Source organism: Podospora pseudoanserina, chromosome 6, assembly GCF_035222485.1.
Source record: "Podospora pseudoanserina strain CBS 124.78 chromosome 6, whole genome shotgun sequence".
Classification (NCBI taxonomy): domain Eukaryota; kingdom Fungi; phylum Ascomycota; class Sordariomycetes; order Sordariales; family Podosporaceae; genus Podospora; species Podospora pseudoanserina.
The window spans coordinates 630,183-652,972 of NC_085925.1; the positions used below are offsets into that span (position 1 = coordinate 630,183).

The window sequence follows — 22,790 nt, forward strand, 5'->3', positions numbered from 1 at the left end:
CTTTCTTTCGACCTTAGTATAGTCGGTCCTTCCTTCCTAATTACGTTAGATATTACCCGCGGCGCGCTTTTTACTTCCTAAGGTAATTAAAACGTATAATATTATTTATATTTTATTTTCCTTATACTTTTTAACTTTATAGTATAATATATAGTACGTCGGCTATTACGTTAAAAGCGTAGGTTTGATTCCCGCCGAAATTTTTTAAGTTTAAAAAGACCCGATAAGTTTTTCTCAGCTTAAATATATTTTTGGCTTCTTATGGTAATACGTTTTCGACTTCTTTTTTTATTATAATAAAGACGTGCGGTGCTAGTTAGGCCTAAATTCCCTCGTATCTATTAACCTTATAGTATAATATATAGTATGTTGATTACTATATTAAAAGTATAGGTTCGATTTCTACTAAGGTTCTATATTTAAATTTATAAATATGTTTATAAATTTAAATACTAATCTTTTTTATTATTTAGGTTTTAACCGGTTTAAGTATTAACGGTAAAATTCTTTTTACTTATTTAAATAATTAAGATTTACCTTTAATTTCTATAAATTATTTATAGCTAAGTATCTTAATTAATTAATTAAATACTTTAATTAACTTTTATTAAATCGTAAATCTAATATCTTTTCTATATTATATTTTTATTTTTTATTTTCTACTATAGTCTATATATTAACTTTATTTACGTACGATACGGGTTTTAAAAGTAAGATATAAAAAATATATAACCGTAAACGTATTATATTAAGTAGTTTTAATTCGAATACTATTTCCGATATCTTTCTTTTAATTTTAAATAGGCTTACTTTTTTATAGTTTAGCTTCTTACTAAGTCTTTTAATACGTAAATTATATATAGAAAAGAATACTATATTCTTTTTTTTAAAGTAAAGTCTTTTAAGCTTTTTAGTATTATAGTATTTCCGTATCCTTTCCCTTATAAACTTTAGTTTTTATTTAAGCTTACCGTAAAGTATACATAGTTTATTTACTTTAACCTTAGCCCTAAGTACCTTTACGTTAGGTCCTTATTATAGGTCTACCTTATATTTAAAGTTTATAAAAAACGATATAGTTTTAGTTATCTCTATTAGTAATATATTATATATTAATTATATTATAAACAATAGTTTAACTTAATTATTTTATTCGAAATTAATATAATTCCGTAAATATTATATTACCATTTAATTAAACCGTTCCGTTTAACCGTTTATTTAAAGGTAGTAAGCCGAAAATACTTTATTTACTACCCTAAGCCTCGTTATTAACGCTCTTTAAAACTTCGATACGAATTTAATATTACGGTCCGTAATAAACTCTTTTAATTATATATAAATTAATATAATATACTATAGTATTATATCCGTTAACTACTTTACCGATTAAGTCTTTTTATAAAGTAAAAAATATACTTACTTCGTAAGCATATTGATTACCGTTAATATATTATTATACTTAACGCTAGTTACCGTATTTTTTAACTTTAGTAATTTAATAATAAAGTCTATTATAATTAAACTCTATAATCGTTTTACTATTAATAATAATTTTAGAAATCCGTAAAGTTTATATCTTATAACCTTTATTTTTTTATACGTATAATATAATTAAATAACTTCTTTAACGTCGTCTTTAATCTTTAGTTAATTAAAGTACTATGTAATTTTTTTTTATAATTTTAACGATATTTATATATCCTCCAAACTTTAATCCGTAAATCTTTATTATTAATATCGTTTTATTATTTAGCTTTATATATACTCGATTCTTATATTATAGTTTTCCCTAATTATCTTTTTAAATACCCTATAGCTTTAACTCTTTTTATTAGTATTACTCTATAATATTATTATTTAACTTCCTTTAATATTTATTAAAAATAACCTTTTTATAATATATTATATAATACTTTATTTATAATTATAGTAAATACTTAAAAGTATTATTTAACGTCTCATTAAATAATAATAGTAACTCCCTAAGTATATCCTTATAGTAATCGGCTCGCCGGCTAAATACGTTTACCTTAAAGTTCTCCGAACCCTTTTTATAATTAATTTAAAAATTAAGTTTCAAAAGAAACTTTAATTATTATATTTATTATACGTTAAGGACCTTCGTAATAATAAAATATCGTAAATTTTATGTTAAAATACAGCTTTTGTTTGTGGTTTCTACAGTGTATCTGAGCCCTGTATATTACAGGGCCTCAGAGGCAATACGATGGCTTGAATCAGCAGTGTTTAGGGACTGCGGTTACCGGAGCGGAGGCTCGGCCTCCGGAAGCAATCCGAGGTCCCAGAAGGCCGAGCGCTAAGGCCGGTGCCCTGCAGTCGTCAAACGGTAGCGGCAACGTGGCCTGTAACGTGGCCCCTAACCTTATATTTGGTTAGCGCATTTAGCGGGCGTTCGGGCCCGGGAAACGCGCGTTCAGGTCCGGGAACGGAATCACCCTCGGGGAGCAAGTAAGAGGCCGATGGCCTATAAGACCTCTGCCTCACATCCTATCCACTGTGGTATTTTTTAGTCTACAAGGTTCAATCAATATACTGGTTCACCACACTCATCAGTGCCTCACAAGCCTATGTTACAGTGATTCTCTTCTATATATTACAGGGCGCCGCCCCTGTAATCCTCCTTCCTTCAGTGCTACGGCAACTGTCAAATGCTGCAGTCAAAGTCTTCTTCGCTCTCAGTGTACTGCGCCGATAGCTATTTGAGCCTATATTTACAGGCCTCAATAGCACCTATTTCAACAATATATTTTTTAGTAATTTCGTAATCCCTATATTAACGACCTTCTTATTTTTTTAATATTTTTCCTAACTTTTATATTCGAGCTTTTTAAGCTTTATTTATATAATAGTAATCGTATATTTATTATATTACTTTTTTAATACCGTTTATTTAATAAGCTTTTCCTATTACGTAGGATTATTATCCTTAGCGATTTCCTTAGCAATTTCCGTAATAACCTATACTATTTACTTTTATAATACCTATATTTAAAAATCTCTTTCTTTATATTCCGCCTTTAGTTTTTTTACTACTTTCCGTAGTTCCTATAACTTTATTTCCTTTTATTTAATATATTAATAAAAGTCTTTCCTAAAGCTTATTATTTTATTTTATTAATACCCGATACCTATAACCTTTATAACTCTCGGTTCCTTTAATACAATAATTAATACGATTTTTTTTTCTATTCGAGCCGTTTAAATACTTTATAGTCCTTTTTAAAATATTTTACTTTACCGTAATTAAAATACTTAAGGTTATTTCTATTTTAGCTCCGGCCTTACGGCCTCTATTACTATATAGCGTCGACATTTATCGTTCCCGAGTATATAATACCAGAGTAATTAATATTAAAATACTTCCGTTTATATTTATTATTAAAATAGTTATTATTGAAGTATCTTTTATAGTTATTACTATAAATACCTTTACTGTAGCTTTTTTTTTTCGTACGATACTTAAATTACCGATCGTCGATCCGTATAACTATAGTAATATACTTATCGATAATATTAGGCCTCGACTCTTTATATAACTTATCTTTTACCTTTTCTTTAAAGTTATAATAAAAAAACTATATTAACTTTTTATCGTTAATAGTACTATATAGGTTATTGATTTTAAATTAAACCGCGTAATTAACCGCTAAGCGTGTTTAGCGTAAGCTTAAAAGCCTCCTCTACGCGCGCTTTACCTTATTATATTCCTTAAATATCTCTTTAAATTTAATTTTAAAAGTACGGTAGCTCTTAAAGTATTTTTACAATAATTTTCTCTTAATTTTTTAGCTCCTATTTATAATAATCGTCGAGGATAGGCTCGAATTATATAAAAGCCTTATCTTTAAGCTTAGTAACCGCGAAAATTACTTTTGATTCTATGTTAGTAAACTAATTTAAATATTAACGAAGATAGGTTTTAAATTAAATTAAAAACCCTTTAAGCTTTACCTTTCCTCCTTTATAACGCTCCGGTACTGGAAACTTAATAATTAATTTAAACGTAATCGAAATAGTAAAAATCTAGTCCCGGGTCTACTAAGTTTTATCCTCGAGTTCCTTAAAATACTTAATAACTTGCTTTACGGTAAAGGGTATAGGTCAAGTAGAAGGTCCCTCGGCGCTTAGGCTAGGTGTCACAGTTAACCCAACGGCAGGTCGCGCAGTATGTGGGGCGCAGGACGTCCCCAGCCAATCATTAGGAAAGTCAGGAGACAGCCAATTGGGGCTGGCCAGAGAGTGCTATGGCGCTAAAGCCCACGAGCACTCTGCAGGATGCAAGATGCTCGGGGTGATCGAAGGCATAGCACGACGAGCACTCTGCAGGATGCAATGTGCTAGGAGTGATCGAAGGCATAGCACGACGAGCACTTCAGGGTCTTAAGGTCTATATATACGGAGGAACTGGCTAGTGTAGATAGACAGTTCCGCAGTATGCAATTCAAATTATATTCACGGTATCTAGTGTTTACATTGAGACATTTTATTGTGCACTGTTTAGCTGCACCGAACCAGAATTACTTAGAAGTGCCTTCAACCAGTATCTCTTTCAGAAGTTCTGGATAGAGGTTCGTCACACTAGGCGGGACGCCTCTTATTTAAACGTTTTTAGATCCGGCTATAGTAGTAAAAAGACGCCTTTAATTTATCCGTAATAGAGTTAAAGTAAGTATATAACGTATAACAAACCCCTATCCAGAACCTCTAAAAGGAATATTAGTTAAAGGCACTTTTAAATAATCCTAGTTTGGTACAGCTAAACAGTATATAATAATAGTTTATCTTAATCATAATAGTCTAATACTAACGATTATAACTTATATTATATACTATGGAACTGTCTATCTACACTAGCTAGTTCCTCCGTATATATAGACTAGTGGACCGTTGACTTACAGACGGTCTTCGGTCCGCTCCTGATTGGCCGATGCTGGACCGTGGACCGTGAGCCCCACCGCGGTCCCCGGTCCCCATCTTATTGGTCCGTTGCCCACCTGGACCGTAAGCCCCGCTCGATCGCGCGGTCCAGTCTTGATTGGTCCCTCGTGGCCCCACTGTCTTCCAGAACCGTGACATCTATTAAATAATAAGGTTTTTTTAGCCGTAAGAAAGTCGCTGTTGGCTTTTATAGGCAAAGTTCCTTGGTAGGGTACTATCGATGCGGTGCTTTAGGGTAGAACGTAGAATTCCGTACTTGTTGGACGCTTTTCGCTGGCTTATACCAGCGGCAATGTCTTTCTGGGCATTTTTAACATCCTCCTCGGTATATTTAGCCATTGGTGGGTACCTGGAGCAAAAGAAAGTAAAAGAAAAGCTTCATTTTTGGTCTCTGTGGGTGGAATATAAAGTGTGTGTTGATATCGGGGGGCTTTCGGAGGTCCAGGGTTGTGGAGGGTTAAATGTGGGTAGATGGCCTGGGTAGTGCAAACCTACCTGGGCCACATCCATATGTGGTCCACTTCCTTGTCATCCAACCTACGTCTTAAGGGAAGAACCTTTCTGATCTTGGTTCTGGCTGACTCTATTTGACCAGGTGAAACGCACTGCTACCTAGAAAGATGGTTAGGGGATAGTTCAACTTACTTATATAATACATATATCCTCCATGAGGTGTATAGCCTCTCAGAATAGACCAGGTAGTAATGATTAGGGGGTTCCACAAGAACTTTGTCTCACACATCCACACGCCTTGATAACAGAAGTTATACCCTTGGCGATGCTCATGATTTTCTCAACACATAGACAGACCGAGAAATCCGAGCCCCCCCTGAACTAGTCAGAACCGAACATATACTCAGCCACCTGGTATCTTTGACTTGTGTGATTTTGGAAACATTAGCAGGTGTGTTACTACAGTATACTTACTTGAGGGAGGGGGGAGCACTCTGGAGATGACCGGCTCAGGTCAGGTGGAATCTTGTCTTGCCGGCAGAGAATATAAATCGGGGGCGTGCACTCGGATGTACCAACCGATCTTATAGATACCTTATTTCAGGGCCTGTCAAAAGTCATGACCTACAATGGCAAACTTGAGTGCGCATAGACCGTTGACTTTACGGGTTGTTTTGTAGTTCTACAAAGGCATGCCAGTCGTATTTAGGGGTAAAAAGGGGGGTAGTGAGTGATACGGAATGGAACTGGTTGAGCATAGTCATTCAAAAGAGACTAAGTTATGTCCTAAATGATGTTACTATGGTCTTGTCTTGTGTAATATTTGGCACGGAGACTACAGGACCAGTGCATCTTCATTTTCTTTCCGCATCTCTCTACTGCTCACATCGTGTCCAATCAGTCGGTAAATCGCTTCATGTTTGTCTATCTCTCGTATTTACTTCTTGAACAATTCACCATTCAGAGACAAACCAATACCTACGAAAAAGCTTATCACCGCAATTTCTGTGATGCGTAGCCCTATTGGTGTTTCTACCCCATCTTGTTCCATTCGCCACGATCTATCGATATTTGGTGAGATATTCCGGTCCTGGTCTGCGGCCTGTTTCTCCCCTCCCCAAAAAATCTCAACCATATCGTGTTTCCTTCCACGATCAAGTGGTGTGGTGTCTAACGTGATAGTGATCCCAAGCCCATCACATGAAACCTGCCACACAAGAAAAGGAGGGTCAATAGAAAACCACCTGGCTACCCAAGCCTTTCAATGCACATCATCTGACACCAATTCTGCCTCCAACCCGTTTTCCTTCCATGCACCGAACAAACCATCACCTCCACCCCAACATCCCCCCCTCCCTTCCAGCCCTCACAACCTCCAATCTCCCCCCATAATAAAAATGTGGCTCCCCCAATCTCACCTCATCCCCATTCAGCCTAGCCCTCTTCAACTCCGCTTCATACCTCTCCCTCGTTTTCCTTCTATACGCTTTGATCTCCCCTATCACATCCCTCATCCCATTCATCAGCTCCCTCTTCTGCGGCCTTCTTTTTCCTGCCGCAGTAGTGTCTCCCCTCGTAACAATCGCCTGCCATGCAGCGCCCCAGATGAACTCACCTTCTGGAACACCTGCCAGGACATGACACGGGCTGGCAGGCACCGCATCAGCACACAGACGCCTGTCGAGGATGTTGCGCATGTATGCCTCGACTGCAGAGGAAACTTCTTGATGCTCGTGTTGTGGAGTGTCTTCAGTTGAATCGTAAAAAGGAGGTGGTGGACCTGTCCAGATGGGGACGGTATATTCCGTTCCATTCCAGTTGCCTCTGCTGCTGCGTTGTTCTGGTCCAGTCGTCAGTCGGCCCGACTGTCCCTCGTTGCCCCAATTCACAATGGGCTCGGACCTGTCGCCGGTGCGGGGAAGATGTAAGAGGGTGGAGGGAGAATGTCTCTGGGTCTGACTCTGATTTGACACGGTTTGATCCGGAACAGCCCTGTGATCGTCGGCTGCTGGACCCGCCACCACCGACGTGAGAGGCGTGGTGTCTGTGTTTGTTGTGTCTATGTTTGACGAAGAAACCTCAGCAGGAGAAGAAGAATCGAATGAAAAGTCAGAAAATCGAGAATCGTCAAAGAAACTAAATTCCTTGGCCGCCGTTGTTTTTTCAGCGACATATTTCTTTTGATTCTTCTCTTCTCCATCTTCTTCACCGTCCTCAAGCAATTCCTCCTTAACATCATGATCAAACTCCAGTCGGATATGCCTCAGACCGACCACAGTGGCAGGGCCGCGGCGGCTCTTACCTAGAGTCCTGTTCATGTCTTGAATTGCCCGCTCCTGCATCGAGGCGAGCTTCAGGAGCTCTATCAGCCTGTAAATCAGGGGGCCGGTCGACCACCTCGGGATATGTGTCAAGGTCAGGAGCCGTAGCCGGGGATTCATATCTGGCCGGAACGCTTGCGGGTACGCCATCTCGGCCCGTGGAAGCAGGAACGTTTCGGCCAGCCACAGGTTTTCCATGGTTGACAGCCCACCTCCATCACGGCCTTTCAGAGACAAGAGCTGTGTAACGAGGGAGTGGTGGATGCGCAAGACCTGTAGGTTTGACGAAAGCACGGGGCGGAAGGCGTGCGCTGCTCCGAGCAGACCTGAGACATGGATGCTGGACGGCAGCCAGTCCGGCCTCGCAGCCTCGTGAATTTCGTAGACCATGCTATCACAATCGAGATGCTGTAGTTGCCCGGGGGATGCCATGATCAGCCTAACCAAGCCGTTGGCGGTTATGCTGTTACCGCCGAGATACAAGTGAGTAATGCCATTATGACTTTGACAGACACCTAGATCGTGGAGGCTTTCCCGTCTTGGTGAAGAAGCTCCAGGAGTGCCTGAAAATGATCTTCTAATCTCGTCCTCCGAATCATCCTGTACTTTGGTTCGGCCGTTCAGACGTGTACGGACACCCTCCTGAGGAGTGTATTCAACAAGGCGAGTGTAGTTAGGGGCATCAACCAGATAGCGGTCGGCATGGCTAAAGGTGGCACTCCAGTGAGACTCTCTAATCAGGCAAAACTGACCAAAGAGAGGCGTGCCCTTGCCGGGGATGATCTCCAGTCTACCTTCAACATCATAATGACTGTCGGTCCGCAAACTTTCGGCAGGAAAGGCGAAAATATGCAAGTCATTGAGCACAGCATCTGTTAGTTGATTTTGGCTCAGGTCCAAGCTCCAAAGCTGCTGTTTGAATGTTCTCAACAGCAGGGCGGCCGTTGAGTCGCCCATCTCCCTTGCACCTACCTTGAGGACACGGAGGTGAGGATGCCTCTCCGGGCCGAATCTCTGTTGCTCCAGCGGCTTCCTGAGAGAGCCGGCCATGTTGGACACATCCAGGTACACAAGATGGTGCAGATAAGGCGACGAAAAGAAGGCGGTCGGTATCTTGACTTGGCATTGCGGTATGCTGAGCATCAATGGCCCCTCTGCATTGCTGGCATCATGGTCCGTATCGGGAGTAGTCGCCACCGCCAGGTCATCTGCCTCCACATCCCAGTGCCTATTCAGCAGAATGCAACGAAGTTGAGGGAATGTGACCGGCACAGCCTGTAGATAGGCCGAGAGCGATCTGCTCAGCGAATACAGCGAAAGCTCAGAGGTTCCGGCCTCTACCCGGCGGAGGTCTAGACAAGTAACGAGGAGACCAGTGGCCTGGCGGACACATCGCATATGCTCCATGAAGCGGTAGAACCACTCGATATCTGCCACGGCGGTTGTCAACAGCAGACAGACGGCAAAGACAGCAGCAGAGCGGAGTTCACGGACCAATGTCTCGGTTGACAGGCCTGCCGGCGGAGGTGAAGGCTGTTGCCAAAGGGTCATTCCAGAGACGCGGCGCTAGATGGCGATAGAAACGCCTGTTGACGAGGCAGAGACGCGCATATTCTCGGATAGGCACGTAGGGTGCGATAAGCTCGACCCAGTCCAGACGCCGCGTAGCCTCCTGGTAGGATGGCAGGTCTGTGTCTGCTGCCATGCGGGTGATGCTGTCCATCACTAGCTCTCATGCAGGCGATCGTGGATGGCAGCGGGTGTTGGAGGACACTGGGACCGGGTCGGTCTCTTTTGCAAGTCAACCTCCTCTCAACAGGCGAGATCGGCGGCACGCGCAAGAAGTGGGCTGGCTGAGGGTTGGGTCTGGTGGCCCATCGTACTGTGTGAGTTGGTGTGCATTGAGAGGCTTGAATGAGGTTAGTTGATGTGAGAGATCATTCCAATTGACAAGCCAAGCTGGGCACGCCCGGGAACGGAACCCGAGAGGTCCAGGGCAGCCAGGCGATTTCGTAAGCAGTGGGATAGCGCTAACTTGAGATGGCGGCCCGTTGTAACCCTGGGGTTACAGGGCTTCGACAACCCCAAAACCCTGAGCCCCCGTTCATCCAAGGATTTTCACAAGGATCTCGATAACCTCCATCAGGGTCTGATTCACGACTTACAGCACATTCACACGTGTAGGAAGCACATTCATCGATCTTCATCTTCCAATATCGATTAGAATCCCACCCTGAATCCCATCGAAAATTACCCCATCCCTTGCGATTTTCTGTTTGTGACGAGAAAAAGCAATCTCAAACCAAACCAGGGTTTAAGTCTGATCTTTGCCTCTCAACCACTTTCCCGGACTTAACCCTCCGTGTGTGCCATCTCAATGTCTTTCCATGTGTGTATCAACTCTACAGTTTGCAACCTCGGCTTGATTTGACAGGAGCCTATGAGAAGAAAAACTTATGTGTGAAGCCGTTTTAGGCACACGATCTGTGACATGACGAGTGCCCAGGAGCGTGGCTGACGGAGGTAAGTCCACCTCCCCTTCTGAGTTCAGATTAAATACTAGAGGCACACATGAGGTGCCAGCATCCGGGTAGCCCTGTGAGCCCCCCGCTGATGAACACCTTCTGGCGCTATGTCGCTGAATTATCGTGATATTTCCCAATCTATCTCTCTTACCGAACCTGCTCACCGAGGTATGTGATTCCCTCTACAGTACTCCCAAAAGTCAAGATCCTCATCTATCTCGCCCAAAACAGCGAGAAATCTCCAAAAGAAAGACAGATAACGGCGCCGAGGTGCATGAGGCTGTATGCACCTGCCAAGGCAGAGCAGCATATGTGTCTCAGCACCAATTTTCCCCCATCAATCCAAGAAGAAACGAAACATGCCAATTTTCCAATTCCCATATTCATTCTCCTGTGTAACCTCCTCACCCAAGGTACCGCCGAAAGGTGACAGGAGGTTCTACAATCCTCACCTAGCGTCTCCTCAAACTGAGCTGCATGGTAGATCCTCTTTGACACTCTCCCAAAACGTCAAGATCATCGCCATCACACCACCTTTTTTCAAAACGCACACACACCAACCCTTTTTCTATCACTGTTCTTCTCCCCGCAAGATCTATTGTCACACTCAGTCAGTCAGTCATACAACACAAACCGTTACAATGTCACCCACCCTTCCCAGCAGGAAAAAAACCTCCTTCGCTTCCAGAGTTCCTGTCAGTGATGGAAAGGGTGTGACAAGAAAAAAAAAAGAAAAAAGCATGGCGTCGCAATGATAGACACAAACAACTCAATCGTTTTCCTATTGGATACCGACCACAGCTTTAGCGCAAGTGCCATCGTTGTCTGAGCGAGCAATGTAATTAATCTTCTATTACAACCACAAAAGAAAGTCATGATCTATTGGTATGCACCCATGGTCTGACAACAACAACAACAACAACAACAACAACAACAACAACAACAACAACAACAACAACAACAACAACAACAACAACAACAACAACACAGTTGCGTAGGAGTCTCTCAACTAGTGGATTTCCCATAGAAAAATTCCCTGACTGCCAACTCTCTCAAAGCTAGTATCACTAACAGACGAGTATGTGACCTGTCAGTTTAACATTCTCCACAGTCTTGTTCGTCAGTCTCCAAGTGAGTCTTTGGACCTTGAATCGGAGGCAGGAGCACAGTAGCAACACAATTGTTTGAAGTCAAAATATACTGTCCCTTGTCTCAGAAACAAAAAAAAAAATCATTTGAGACGCCTCGCCCCATGCCAGATCTCAGACACACAAGAAACACAAGAAGTCGTTGGCTCAAATCAACTTTCTCCTCTTGCTGCTGATCGCTTCCTGTCGGTCAGTCACAAACAGACACGAGTTCAACGCCTTTCTTGTCAGGGTCTAAGTCGGTGTGTAGTCTCGCCTTTGTCGAGAAGCAGACCACACCCAAAGTGGTATCAAAATGCTTCCGAGTGCATCAAGGTCAGTTGTCAAACAACAGTTTCATCGCAGTGAAGTGTGAGAGAGAGAGATGTGTATGCTATGTGAATTATATTAATTTCTTTTTTAGCTTCACTAGCTAGGCAATAGCATCATACATTATCCCCTTCCCCCCTCCCATTTGTGAGTGAAGCTAAACCACCACAATACTGTTTTTCTTTTGCCATCCCCTGTTTCCACACACCCATCCATCCACACATCATCGTCATCATCCGTAGAATATCAAGTAGTTGTTACATGACCAAAAGAAAAGAGATACTTCTCATATGGTCCCTCCCACCCACCCCATCACCGCCCAAAGTCGGTTTTCCGTCACACATTTGTTGCCAACGACGACGCCCCCCAACCCCCCCAGCCATATCCAAAAACTCCAAATGCCCAAGAATAAACAACAAGAATGAAAAAGAAAATGAAAAAAAGGAGCGCGCACAAAAATGTGATACATATACACCACCACTGCCCTCCCACCCAATGCTTTTTTTGCCCTTGTTGTTGTTGTTGTTTCAAAGATCAGAATCCATCGAGTCCATACTCTCATCCCTCATCTTATTACCACCCACCCCCTTCCCCATCACCCTACTCTTGAACTTCTTCGAGCTATTAATCCTCGCCTGCTCCCGGTTAAAAACCTTAATCGCCTCCGGGTTGTACTCGGTCCGACTGTTCTTGCTCTTGCTCTTCGCGTGCAGCCTGATGTGCTGCTTCCAGTTGTCCCGCCTGTTAAACCTCTTGGGCTGCCCGTCTTTGCTCTTCTCCGGCGGGCAAAACTCGCACACCCAGCCTTCTTTCTCTCCCCCGATGCCGTGTTCGCTGTTGTGATGTGTTAGAAATTGTATCAGATAGTAGCTCGGGGGGTTGGGCGGGCTTACTTCTTGAGATGCCTCTTCAGATGCTCATTCCTCCTATAGGGCCCATAAGAACACCCAGGCACAATGCACCGAAACGTAGCCTTTGGTTCGACATCATTCACACTCTCGCCCCCCCTCTGCGCCCTGATCCTCCCGTGTCTCTGCCTACGAGGCGGCGGGGGATCATCCTTGATCCTATGAATAGGCGACGGCAACAACCCCACAGCCGAGGGCTCAACAGACAGGCTGTCCTTCAGATACTTATTCCTCATGTCGATATCCTCCCCCTCGTCCTCAAACTTGAGCGGCGGGTGCCGAACCATCAAGCTCGGCCTCTTTGGCGTGTGCTCCCCAAAGCTGATCGGACTGTGGCTGTCCTGTGGCCAGCGCCAGTTCTCCAGCCCGTTGCTCGAAGGCAGCTGCTGCTGGGGACTCACCACCGCGGGTGGTGGCTGGAAGAGGTTGTCCCCGCAATAGTACTCGACGTGTTGAGAAGGGGATAGTTGAACACTGTCATATCCGTTGTGGGAAAAGCTTCCGAAGCTCAGCTGGCTGCCATGCGAAGGAGTAAGGGGGAAGCCTGGCTGGCTAAAGTTGGATATGCCATCACCCTTGAAGGCGAATGGAAAGTACGAGTTGGATGCTGAAGACGGAGGAGTGAGCTCAATGGAGTGGCCGTCGATCGACGAGCTAAACGAGGAGGCATAGTCAAACGAGTGTCGTGGAGGAGTGGACCGGCCAGAGGTCGGTGTGTGAGGGCCGTAGCTGGAAGACGAAAGGGAAAAGCTGGATCCGCTAGGGCTAAACATGTCGTCGTCCTCCAACCCGAGAGGGACAGCATACAGCGGATGCCCTGTGTGGAACTCCATATTTGCCTTCACCGGCGCGTAGGAAGAGGGGATTGGCAGCAACGAGTGAAGGGAAGAAGCGAAGAGGACCAAAGGGGTTGAAGACCAAATAGACCTCTCTCGCCCTGAAGCACAGGAATGAGGGCTGCTGGATAGATATACAGGAACAAGAGCGAGGATCGTCAGGAAAGACGGGTGGGACCCCTTGGACAACCGATGGACAGCCCATCTGTCAAAGTAGGAATAGCTTAACCAATATAAGGGGCAAGGGAAAGGAGACTCGCGTGTGGCACATTCCTGTGCGACTCCCAAATGGCCGAGAGGAAAATGTCGTAGATCTCCTGCTCGCCATCAAAGTACCTGAGAAATGTACCTTGAGGGACTCGCCCGTCCGTGCGGAGAAATGTCCCACTGCCCATGAGGGATGGAGTGATCGCCAACAGCGTCTGCACAGCGAGACAAGAGGGCCGACAAGTGGCCTTGCTGCAAGAGATAAGCTAGGTTTCTGAAGCCAAACAGGGTGGTATAATCCAGGGCGACCAAAGAGGAATAGCTGGGGGGAGCGGTTAGCGTACATACATACAGCTTTGCAGTTACTGGCCGGTTACCTAGAACACCTGATAACTCTGTGAAGCTGCAAGAACATCTTGGCCTGCAACTCAAGCATCGGGAAAAATTAATGTGGTAGGGAGATCAGGCGAGATCTTGGGCGAGGGTTTGCATAGGTAGGTGGGCAGGCAATTAGGTTCGGGGTCCCAGGCTCCTGGCCTTCGCCGGGCTGGAATGGCGATAGCACACGGGCAGGAATGGTGGGCTTCCCTCATCAAGAGGCCGAGCACAGGTGAGACAATCGAGTATCAAGGTGTGTGGACGATCAACAGTCGTTGCCGCAGGGCCCTCCACTTCCATGAGACTTGGGAGGCAACGTGCGTCCTTCTGTGGTCTGCGGAGGTTTGACACTGCGGAGAGTGAAGATCGAAAGGGTCGATGAACAGGTAAATTGTTCCTAGACCTTTGTTCGGTAGGGCGAGGTTGAGTACCCCCTGTCCCGGATTAGCTGAGAGAGATGCAAACACCAACTTATCGGCAAGGTAAGGTAAATACTAGGTAAGCAAGAAGCAAACTTGGGCCCGGGTCGAAAGAGACGAAGAAGAAAATAAGTCAGGTAGGCTGGACAGTCCAATCGGATTGGATAACATGCGGAGCCGGCATTCCCTACAGGTGACAGAGAGTCGTAGTGGTTGGCAAGTCTCGGCGGGATCCAACGATCTAGGAACCAAAGATAGCCTTCTTCCCCATCCCTCCCCGCGCCCCCAAAAAGGGTACCTTCCAACAAGTTCGAGCTCCCACGATGCCGGGGATGGTGTTGGGGAAGTTGAGAGCGCAGCCCTGACGCGAGCCAATGACAACGGCGGATCTGGGCTTGGGCAAGCCACACAACAAGGACGGCATCTCAGACCCTGAATTTATCCCTCAGATAAACTCTATATTGACACTGTCCATGATGTGCTGCCATCCGCTTTGATCGTGCTTGCCAAGGGCGAAAGGGCACTTCTCCGACCGGGCTGAATGAGCAGAATGGAAAGTAAAGCGCCTCTTTCTGTCCTGTCTAACCCATGACCTCCATGCGAGCAAACATTTTGTCCTTTTCAAGCCTCATGCTCACAAACAGCCGTCACCCGGCGTCAACGATAACCGCCTCTCTCCTGACCCACTCACCCACCCTGGTCGACCGGTCTTCTCTTCGTCGAACGGAACGATTCCATTGTCTGATCCTGTCTCGCCCTCATCAACTCTTCTGAGACTTCTCACCGCAGCCCATCCTCCCATTGCTTCTCCCTGTGGCCCAGCTGTACCCTGACTAAGGCATGACAGGCACCCCCACCGATCTCTCTGCATTGTGACCTCTGATTGTATCTGTACCGCGTGTGCATATGATGAAGAAGAAGCAATCCGTCCTGGTCGTCATCGCCCAGCTGCAACACCTCCCCAACACACACACATCAGATTGATACAAAGATTCCCCGCATTTTCTGATGAGGTCGAACCGTATTGGGATTGGTTCGAGGCGTTCATGTTCGAGATCTGGTCAGCATTGCTAACCAAGCCCACCTACCTAGCTGAGTTTGGATGGATTAGTGTGCCCTGTCTTGCAGTAGAGTACCGGAATTTTTGGTTGTGATGACAGTTTGCTTTGTATTTTGCTGATTTGATTGATCAGATCAACTAACAAGAAAATTGACCAGTAGTTGTGGTCGGGGAAATACCCGGCAAGTCAATTGTTAACTCCGCAAGTGACAGCGAGCAAACAATCGAGGTTCAGCCTCCCCAGCTTTCTTCCTCGTCCTCTGGCCTCTGTCTTTTTGTCTCTCTCTACCACCTGCCTATGTCTCTCCCCCAGTCTCCGTGGCTTGTTTACCCCTGACGGTCGAGGCCGGACGCTTACATATTTAATCCCTTGCGAAGAGTTTCCGCAACGGCACAGAACTGTAGGGCGTCTCGTCTCTGCTACGAACAACCTCGCGGTTTCTCTTCACAGCCAGCAAGTGTTCGGGCCGGATTAATGAGAGTGGGCATTGATCTCCCTGCAAGAGGGCTCTTGTTTCTGCAGGACATCGTCGATGGAGGGGGGGTGTCAGGGGGATGTCTTTTCCCTTCCCCAAATCGTCAACACAATGGCATTGATTGCTTGGGGGGGCGTTGTAGAGCAAGTTGCACAGCCCACAGTGTCGGTGGCTTGTCCATCCGAGAGGCTGAAGAGGCCTCATTCAATAGGCACAACGCTTGATATCACCTTGATCACGCATGCTTTTTCCTCCAGTGAACTGCATCAACCCTCTGCCACGACCGCCATATCACAACGGTCTCTGGGCAAACAAGAGGGGCCGTTGGTGGTTCGAGACAAGATCCGCTTCGATTCTCTTGGTGGCGCTATCAAGTCCAGTGTATATGCCCGAGATATTGTTGCTCGGCACAGTTGCCGTGTCTCATCGCGTCTCCTCTCCTGGACGGCGTGCGGGAGGCGCATGCTTAGCTAAGCCAGCCGGCTGGCTTCCACTTGTGTGTTTGTTACCCCATCAGACATGAGAAGGAGTGGTTCCCTGGCTCTGATTGGGCAGGTGGTCTACACCCTCAGGAACGGTGATGGACATTCACCACACCACTTGTTGTCTTTGGAGGGTGGATCAGATCAGCCCAGGGGTTTGTGGGGTACTATGGCAGTTGTGGGGGGAAAAGGTGACAAACATACTACTGCACGGGACCTGTTGTTTGGTTTGTTCTTTTCGGCGGACGGAATACCAACCGAGAGAGTCTCATTTCTCTCTCTCTCAAAAAGAAAGAGTTCGCCGACCACTATTCTGGGAGGGTGAATCATGTAGGTCAGATGAGATGGTGAGCTAGTAGGGGGCAAGGGTGTTTATCACACACAGGGGACAGAGGTCAGGATACAGGGTATGTCAGTCTACCTTGTTTCTGCGCATCTCATTACCCTCGCTTATCACCGGTCGTCTTGCCACATGGACCACCGCAACCTGTGCTGGGGTCAGCCGGCTCTTGAAGCAATCACCAGATTCGGGGAACTTGCCGACAGGTGAAGGAGGGGTTCGTGATGTTTGTACGTGATATCGAAAACCCCTTCTTGCATCTCTTCCTTCAGAGGCCCATATCAGGGGTTGATCTGCTGTAGGGTTGTTCGAAGCAAGGAGTGAGAGGGAGGGAGAAGACACATGTTTGACAGGAAACGAACCTGCCTACTACATGAGGAGGGGAAGACATGGGGGGGAGGGGGGGGGGCATGGGTGGGGATGACTTCATGCAGTTGTAGTTGCCAACTTCTTCAGCCCAAGTTGCTCTACACAAGACAACCCCCTCTCGGATGCCCATGTTGTGGCTATTCCTAACGGTGACAACTTTTATGTACCTAACCCCCTCTCGTGATCTCGTCACCATCCAACATCAGCGACAAACATCTCCCAGCTGACCTCCCTACAAAGTATCAGCACATGGTAGACTACCTCACTACACGGATGATTAATTCCCAAAACAATGAAACGGACCATCACCACCGCCCGCCCGCCACTATCACCAAAGCAGCAGCCACAGCATGTTCCTCCTACCTAGATAGACAAACATCTTCTCAACCGTGACATCGAATCATACGAGAACCACTCACTCGCAGAACTTGGGGGTAGGTAGGCGGTGGTTTCATCACAGCTGAGCAACCTCTACGAGAAGAATCGATTCTAATTTCACCTCATGCCAGTCAGCCAAGCTTGGTCTTTTATTAGTCCTATTGGATTTGGTGCTCATTTTTGTTTGCGAGCGGGAGGTAAGGGGGTGAATATGCTGAGGGATGAAATAACTGGTGAATGTAAAGGAACTTGACGGAGATAGCATGTTGAATTGTATATGGTAGAGATGATTGAAACTCTTGTAAAGATGGAAAGATGGTTGATGGTGTCTTTGAAAGATAGGTAATAGGTCTTGGAGGATAAGTTCATCGGTTTTAAAAGATACCCAAGGTAGCGAAGAGGCCTGTTTCCTAGTTTAAAAATGGCCAACTCATAGCTGTTAATACCAGTTTACAGAGCTGTCTACGTGTGTGGTAATGTAAATAGTTACAGCATCATAATACGACTACAACAGTTGCCTTTGTGAGTGTGGGGGAATAATCGAGGGCGCCTATTATCCGAGAAAGATGTAACACCGAAATTTGGCTCGAGAAAAGGATAGGATAAAATAACGAAAGTTGGGATGAAAAGGAAAACATGTGAGATTGCTTTGCTCCACCAGTTGACCTCAAAAGGTTCCGTGTCTACCTAAATAGAGTAGCAAGGTAGGAAAGCATGACAGGACTGTTGACAAGAATAGTATTTACACCCCACGAATCTAACACATGTCGGTACGTCATCCATATATATATAGGTAGCCTTTATATACCGACGAGCGAGCCTGCTATTCACTTCTCACAGCATATCAGGCAACTGAGAGACAATTGGATGCTTTTAAAACCATGTCAATATATCCTTCAGAGACAGACCCCCATTCTTCCTTTGCCCTTGAACAACAACCTACTCCTCATCACTCCAGCTCCCCTCCCCATCAACACTCCCCTCCTCGTCATCATCCCCCTCATCATAAGCATCATCCAGCTCCTCCTTCGTAGCCTCCAGCCCGCTCGAGCTCATGAACTTCTCCTCCTTCGCCTCCGTCTTGGCCTCCACCAGCAGATTCTCCTGCACCTCACAACCAGTCAGCGAGCACCCCTCGCCCAACTCAGCCCTCCTCCCAATGATGCACTTGGTCAACTTGCAGTTCTTCCCAACCACCACACCATCCATCAGCAGGCAACCCTGCAGCTTGGCGCCCTCGCCGATCTGGCAGTTGGCCCCAATGACGGACTCCTTGATGGAAGTCTTCTCTGACACGGTCACGTTGTCGGCGACGAGAGAGTCAGACTTGGAGATGGTGGTTCTGGGCTTGACACCCTCTGGGTAGGCGACCTTGCGGGCGTGGCAGTAGGGACTGGGTGGGTTGGTGGTGTCGTGGATCTCCTCTAGTGAAGGCAGCTTGGCCAGTTGGAGGGAGATTTGCAGTAGCAGTTGGGCCGTGTCGACGCGGCGGATGATGGGTGTTGGTTTGGCTGGGGTGCCGGTAGAGGTAGGGTGGATGTAGGCGAGCAATGGTGGTACCTCTACCGATTTGGAAGCAGACTCCATGGGATTAGGCTCTTCCACCTTGGGGGTCTTGAAGGTGACCACCTGGTTAGGTTCCTCAGCTGGGGTAGAGTTCAGGCTGAGCTTTTGAGTGGCAGTCTCGAGACTGGTGGTGTTGGTGGTGGTGGTTTCACCACGGGGACTGTTGGTGCCGCCGTGTTGGGAAGACGAATCGTCCACTGGTAGGGCGAGAAACTCGTCAAATCCAAGCTTGGAAGACAGGCCCTTTTGCCAGCTGGCTTTGGCCCACCAGCCGATGACATCTTCGCCAATGGTTTCGAGTCGGTCATTTTCCTTGACGAACTTCATCACCCATTGAGGGAAGATGTAAATATGGGCGTCGCGGTGGGTGGTATGCATTTTGATCTTGGGGTGCTGTTCGACGAGGTCGTGGCGGGAAGGGAAGCCCTTCTTGTCCTCCAGGGTGTCCTTCAGAGTATCTGTGGGCATCGAGCATACCAGCTTGGACAGGTGAGGGAAGAGAGAGCCGCTCGCGGGCAGCACTGAGGATGAGGGCAGTGGTACTGTCGCAATAAACTCGGTTTCCTCACCCTTGATGGGTGTCTCTGATTTTGTTTGGTAGTAGACGGACAGACCGCCGCTGTGCTTTCCCTGGGATGCGCGAGACTCGCCCAGCACATCTCCTAAGCTGGCAGACTTGACCATCCATGCTTGTAAGAGCTTCTCTGGACCCAACTCGCATACCAGATCGCAAGGGAGGACCAAGAAGTCGGAAGTTACGAGTGACTGTAGCTCTGGAAGTCTGAGAATCTCGGCAGTGCCCGTGTTTTGATCTAAGTCCTCTGGTGCAAGGAGATCAGGGCGTGGGAGTGGCAAGCCAGTCAAGAATGGATTTGTCTTGAGCGCACTGTCAATGGCTTCCTTGGCTGATGGGGGGCAGATGAGTGTGATGTCTGCAATATATGTTAGTTATGAAAGAACAATAAGGTGTTGAGATTGGTTGTGAGGTCTCACTTGTGATGCCAGCTCGGTAACAAAATTCAAGCGGGTACCAGACCATAGGCCGATTGGCAATGGGAAACAGAGCCTTTGGGTTCTCATCAGGGTTTGCTGTGAACGTTGGGAATGAGCTTCCTGGGCCGCACAAGATGAGGGCCTGCAACCCAGGGGTCGCGATAGTGACTGCGTGGGGCATGGCAGCAAGTCTCTTAGACGAGTAACTGTTTGATGAAGGTGATTGCTCAAGGAAATCTGAGGTGGGGTTGATTTTTTGTGACGGGCTGCCCTGTATGGTAAATCTAGACCTCTGTCCAACTGGAAATCTGAATCAATGACTGGGTTGATGGAGCTGACTTTTCCTCTGGCTTTTGTTACTGTAAGTGAAAATCTGAGTCACCAGAAGCCAGCCGCAAAGGAAGGTTTGCCCTCAAAAGGCCCCTCCATTCATGTGTGAATGCCCCTCCTTGACATAACAGGGTTAGGGTTTGTGGCTTCGGCATTGCATATTGGATACGTGTAGATTGAGGAATGATATTGGGCTCTAGGCTAGAGTACTAGACAACCTCTTTGAGATCGCAGAATGCAATCGACAATGTTAGCAGTTGTGATTGTCCTAGTTCCTGAGGCCAGACTGATGCTTTTGTCAAACTTGGGCTGTTGAAAAGTGACGTATTCTGACAAGAACACGGACCACACCGTGTTTCTTGGCGTCAGCTTCAGCTCTCCTTTGTTATTTCTCTCCGGGCCAACCACCTGCCTCGGTTTGGTCTATCCGAAAATTGGAGCTCGGCTTTGGTGTGCAACAAGAGGAAACTGGGGCCGCAACCGCGCTGGGGGCGCCGGCATCAAACAAACCGTGCCATCCCTCCCCAGCCTTCTCATTGACCGCGCCATCTCCACATGTCCATGTCCATGTCCACATGCTACCACCTGCTTAGACTATAGTGTCCCTCCCCATCACCAGCCACATAGTTTTCAACATCTCTTGACGACCTCCCCGAGTAAACCGACGAGAGCAAGCCGCAACCCGCCCGGAACGAGATGATCGATCGCAACATCACCAATGTCGCCGCCCTATGAGTCGTCCCGCCGCCGCGGCGTCTGGAACCATTGGGTCCCGCTCGCCGTGACCGTCACGGTTGCGACAGTGGGCGTTGTCGCCTGGGTTTGGAGCCAGCGGAAGGAGGAAGATCAGGAGGAAGCAGAGACCGGTTCCGCCTACCAGGATCTCGACTACGATGAAGGCGAGTATGGTGACAACCCCGCCTACGGCGCGTCCCGGGATGGTGCTGCTGGCGGGACCCAGACTCGCTCGGGCGGTCCTGGTGTCGCTGCTGCAGCCTCGCAGGTGGAATCATCCACCCTGGGCTGGGCTGCGTTGCGCCGGACGCCGAGCCCTTCACAATTCTTCGATACCGCCAGGAGGACTGTTACTGGAGGGCTGAGTGCGGCTGGCGCAGCTGTTGGAAGTGCTTTGGCTGCTATCAGGGAAGAGGACAAGACCGCATATGCAGACCACGAGACCTGGTCCGAGGAGATCGAGGCCAAGAAGGAAAGGGTTGTCCCATCAACCTCACAGGCCAAGGATACCAACAAGCGCCGTAAGAAGGTTGCCATTGTTATCTCGGCTGATAATCATATCGACGATGTGGATGCGGATGGGTATCACGAACATGCTGTGCGTGCCGCCCCTTCGGTGTACCCTTAAGCTCCCGAGAGAATATCCATGCTAATCCGCAATAGTCTATTCTGTCTCACATTCCTCGGTCAATTGACACCTCCAAGCACAAGCTCTATGTTCTCATCTATGCCCCCAATCTCAAGGAGACCACACGCGAATCGCCTAGCAACCGTCCCCCGCCTTCTTTGAGCTCGTCTTTCTCCAACATCGACCCCGCTCAAGCCCAGACTCCCGGCGATGAGGCCAAGAGCCCTGCGTACGTTTCAACTATCCGGTGGAGAATTCCACGGGTTCTGTAACTAACTTGCGTATAGAATCGGCCCATCCACATCTGATCCGGCCTACAACGCTATTTACGCCCAGGCTCAAGCGCTTGTTGAAAAAGACAGCATGATTCTGACCTTTACCACCCTTAATGGCCACTCGCACATTTTGCGCCACATTCAGCCCGAGATCATCTACCTCCAGGAGTCTCTCGGCGGCGAGAACGGCAGCATTGTCACCAACCTTCAGACCTGGCTCCGTCACGACATTATTCTGGTGGTGGGAGCGGAAAGCGGCCACGGAGGTCTCGCTGATAGCGAGTCAGAGGCGGAGAAGCCCGGAAAAGCGGAAGAGATCTGGTGGCACCGGGAAGACCGGGTGGGCAGAGGACGCGGTGTCATCGTGGTCGATGCCCAAAAGGTGCAAGACGACTGGGCTCGCAGAGTGCTGGGTAAGGAGTAAAACAGGCCCGTTGATGGACATGACTGCTCTGAGTTGATGATGATGGATTGGATTTTTTGATTTCTTGTAGACATGTTGCATGAGCAAGCGTGTCATATATACCTCTGTAAGCACGATTTACATAAGATGCTGGTGTCACAGCCTATCTAGTATTAGTAGTAGTAGTAGTGGTAGTATCTATAAAACAAAAGATGGAAGGATACTGCATTATACTGGGGTCACGTGATGCGGCTCAGTGCCAAGCAGCGTTGAAGCCACCACCCGTCCA

The 22,790-nt window shown here is 47.0% G+C and overlaps 4 protein-coding genes across 4 annotated transcripts; 1 reads left to right on the forward strand and 3 right to left on the reverse strand.

Moving 5' to 3' along the window:
* Positions 1 to 6,276: 6,276 nt before the first annotated feature.
* QC764_604580 (uncharacterized protein) lies at positions 6,277 to 9,699 on the reverse strand. Its single transcript, XM_062948967.1, has 2 exons — positions 9,231 to 9,699; positions 6,277 to 9,166 (listed from the first exon to the last, which is right to left on the reverse strand). Exons 1-2 carry the CDS (start codon positions 9,457 to 9,459, stop codon positions 6,744 to 6,746), a joined length of 2,652 nt encoding a protein of 883 aa, XP_062797183.1. The 5' UTR covers positions 9,460 to 9,699; the 3' UTR covers positions 6,277 to 6,743.
* A 2,077-nt stretch (positions 9,700 to 11,776) lies between these two features.
* QC764_604600 (uncharacterized protein) lies at positions 11,777 to 15,890 on the reverse strand. Its single transcript, XM_062948968.1, has 3 exons — positions 14,047 to 15,890; positions 12,612 to 13,991; positions 11,777 to 12,552 (listed from the first exon to the last, which is right to left on the reverse strand). The coding sequence occupies exons 2-3, from the start codon at positions 13,457 to 13,459 to the stop codon at positions 12,246 to 12,248; spliced, it is 1,155 nt and encodes a 384-aa protein (XP_062797184.1). The 5' UTR covers positions 13,460 to 13,991; positions 14,047 to 15,890; the 3' UTR covers positions 11,777 to 12,245.
* Positions 15,891 to 18,194: 2,304 nt separating this feature from the next.
* Positions 18,195 to 21,744, reverse strand: GCD1 (Translation initiation factor eIF-2B subunit gamma). The gene is made up of 2 exons (XM_062948969.1): positions 20,131 to 21,744; positions 18,195 to 20,069 (listed from the first exon to the last, which is right to left on the reverse strand). Exons 1-2 carry the CDS (start codon positions 20,309 to 20,311, stop codon positions 18,511 to 18,513), a joined length of 1,740 nt encoding a protein of 579 aa, XP_062797185.1. The 5' UTR covers positions 20,312 to 21,744; the 3' UTR covers positions 18,195 to 18,510.
* QC764_604620 (uncharacterized protein) lies at positions 20,701 to 22,780 on the forward strand. Its single transcript, XM_062948970.1, has 3 exons — positions 20,701 to 21,793; positions 21,859 to 22,052; positions 22,111 to 22,780. The coding sequence occupies exons 1-3, from the start codon at positions 21,179 to 21,181 to the stop codon at positions 22,520 to 22,522; spliced, it is 1,221 nt and encodes a 406-aa protein (XP_062797186.1). The 5' UTR covers positions 20,701 to 21,178; the 3' UTR covers positions 22,523 to 22,780.
* Positions 22,781 to 22,790: the final 10 nt, after the last annotated feature.